The following is a 3,292-nucleotide window of genomic DNA, read 5'->3' on the forward strand; positions in this document are numbered from 1 at the left end:
TGTGTGTGTGTGTGTGTGTGTGTGTGTGTGTGTTGATATCATGTGATTGCTGTAAATGAGCGTCGGTCATTCAAGTAGTGTCATTCATGTTTGGCCATGGGAAATATTACCCTACTTGGAAACAAGTGAGTGTTATTGATAGGATGGGTACCAAGCCATAGAAAAATCTATTTCAATAAACTCCTATTGATCCATGCAAGCATGGAAAAGTGAACACTAAAGCAATGATGATGATGATGAGTTCAAATGATCATTATCATCATCATCATCCTCCTTTAATGTCCATTTTTTATGCTAGTAAGGGTCGGATGGTTTGACAGGAGCTGGCAAGCCAGAAGGTTACACCAGGCTCCAGTCATCTGCTCTGGCATGGTTTCTATGGCTGGATGCCCTTCCTTAATGCCAGCCACTTTACAGAATGTACTGAGTACTTCTTACATGGTGCCAGCAAGGGTGCTTCTCATGTGGTGCTGGTACAGATGCTTTTTAGCATGGCACCAACACAGGTGCACTTTATATATGACAAATAAAAAAAGAAATGCTGTATAGCTAAGCAGTTTGATCCTAAAGATCCATCACTACTATTGCCATTATAGTTACACAATCACCATCAGTATCACCACTATCAACATCAACAAGTATTTCTTAAATGAGGAAATCACTTTAGGTAATATTCAATGCTTTTTTTTTTTGTTTTTGAGATGAATTTAAAAAGCAGAAAATAAAATAAATGATAGAGCTACAAGAAAGACAACTCTTGTCACACTTTTCTTTATTCACATTTTTTTCAAGCAATTCACCATCCACTAATATGATAATAAAAAGCAGTCTTATCTTTAATATAATTTCTTTTCTACTCTAGGCACAAGGCCCAAAATTTGGGGGAGGGGGCAGTCGATTAAATCGACCCCAGAACGCAACTGGTACTTAATTTATCGATTCTGAAAGGATGGATGAAAGGCCAAGTCGAACTCGGCAGAATTTGAACTCGGAATGCAAAGACAGACGAAATACTGCTAAGCATTTCGCCTGGTGTGCTAACGTTTCTGCCAGCTCGCTGCCTTATAATATAATTTATTGCAAAACATTAACAGCCTTATGCTAATACAACACATTAGCAAATTTCAAATATTATGGAAAAATCTAGCAAAAACTGAGTATATTGATAAAATAGTTTTCAACCTAAAGACAATTTCCTTACTGGAAACCTAAAATTCTTCCAGATTAAGAGTTGCTAGTTTATAAGAAGAAAATCTACGAAATAAGAAGCCATTATATTCAGCGCTTCTACACTTTTGTTACTATATTTCTGCAGAAATACACTGGCATTGTTTCAGTTAATTTTGAAAACTATGAGCTTAGAAAAACCTGATAACTTTGACATTATTAAGCTTGAGTTTGGGACATTTTAACAGGAAATCTTAAAAGAAGGTTTTAGTTTGGATGACTATTGTAAAACAGGGGTGATCTCTAAATGATTAATATCAAAAGGATTTTAAAAAAAAGAAAGAAAATCAGTAACAGTGTTAAATAGGTTTGCTGCTTTTTTTTTTGTGACTTAGTCACAAGAGGGAGGAGACAGCCCCATGACCTTTTCCAAGGTGGAAGAGCAGAAGAATTAAATAGCATCTCCTACCCAAAGAGGCAGAAATGTACATTTAGCAGCTGGACAATTTTTGTTTGTACTTTTGTATTTTTTAATATTATATGTCTATAAGAGATATCTCAGGGCAAATAACAGGGTGAATTAGGATTTCAATAATGCATCTGCTTTAAGTACGACACACAGATTGCTATTTTAAACTAATACTGCTTCTGTCACATACAATGAATTATTAGGTTAAAACCCAGAGAAGTGGCAAGAGTTAATGGAGATGTTTCAGACATTGCCCTTCTTCAGAATATAGATATCGAGAGGAATGCAAAGAAAAAAATAATTAAAATGGAAAAGTTCGGACAAAGTAGTCTAGGTGTGTTGGTTAGCTTAGTGTGTTGAGAAAAGGTCTGTTCATATTCTGTTGTTTGTGTTAGTATAAGTGCAATGCCTGTGTAAAGGGCAAGTGGTTCGTTACTCGATCACCTTTGATCATCTGATCATCAGCCTAGTCATTCAGGGATGACTTGGGGACTAAACAACAACAGTAGCAGCAGCAACAAGATATAAGTACTATAATCAATTTTTCTCGACTGTACTCATCCCCACAAAATTTGTGACTTTGTATCACAAAGTTCTAAAATTATCATAATTATTTAAAGGGAGGGCGGTAGATGGACAGAATCAATAAAATAGTTTGTGACAACAATAATAATAGCCAAACTTACCAATAACAACAACTTATCTTCACGGGCAACTTGGCAACGGACAAAATATTGTTTCATAATAAGGATGTCTTTTCGAAGTTTCTTTGAAGATAGTAAAAAGAACAAACACACAAAGTTATTGGATCATCAAATATAAAATACACAAAAATTCAAAAAAACTCAAATACTTCCATAGCTTATCTGTTTGTTACCTTTCCTGTCTTTTGCACACACACAAAAAAAATCTAACTTTTAAAGAGAGGTAACTGAAACTTTATAAGACTTTAAAATATTGTAATGAATCAAAATTAATTATATGGACTGTTTAATTTGATTTTGATTGTTTTGTTTTGCTTGATATCTTATCTTCTTTATTATAATATCTTATGCAACATACAGTAATGTTATATTTATCATTCTGTAATATTTCATTTATCATATGATAATTATTTATTTATTTATTATACAACTTATCATACTGCAATGCATTATTTATTATACAACGACACCTCATTCATTATACTGTAATTATATTGTTATTATACCGTAATATGTTACTGTTAGTACCCTAACATTGCTTTCAAATTTTGGCGCAAGGCCAGCAATTTCGGGGGAGGGGGTAAGTTGATTGCATCAACCCCAGTGTTCAACTGGTACTTATTTTATCAATCCCGAAAGGATGAAAAGCAAAAGTTGACCTTTGCAGACTCTTAACTCAGAATGTAAAGACATGAAATACAGCTAAGCATTTTGCCTGATGTACAAACTATTCTGCCAGCTTGCAGCCTTATCATACTCTAATATGATTATACTGCAATATCTGATTATAAGATCTGATGAAAAATGTCCTACTCAAGCCAGCATGGAACATGGAAATTAAATGGTGATAATATAGTCTCTCTCTCTCTCTCTCTCTCACTCTCACACACACACACACACACACACACACACACACAGGGCTTTATATGCACACAAAGCTATAATTTCACAT

General features: G+C 34.2%; 1 protein-coding gene across 4 annotated transcripts in view; it reads right to left on the reverse strand.

Annotated features, from left to right (window-relative positions):
* LOC106883200 (differentially expressed in FDCP 8 homolog) overlaps nucleotides 1-3,292 on the reverse strand; it is a 65,948-nt gene that overhangs the window by 9,568 nt on the left and 53,088 nt on the right. For all 4 annotated transcript variants that reach the window (XM_014934130.2, XM_014934124.2, XM_014934143.2 and 1 more), the window contains one exon: nucleotides 2,323-2,403. In XM_014934130.2, the coding sequence (XP_014789616.1) occupies nucleotides 2,323-2,403 (81 nt within the window). The remainder of the gene's footprint in view (nucleotides 1-2,322; nucleotides 2,404-3,292) is intronic.

The sequence above is a fragment of the Octopus bimaculoides genome, chromosome 1 (assembly GCF_001194135.2).
Source record: "Octopus bimaculoides isolate UCB-OBI-ISO-001 chromosome 1, ASM119413v2, whole genome shotgun sequence".
NCBI classification, from domain to species: domain Eukaryota; kingdom Metazoa; phylum Mollusca; class Cephalopoda; order Octopoda; family Octopodidae; genus Octopus; species Octopus bimaculoides.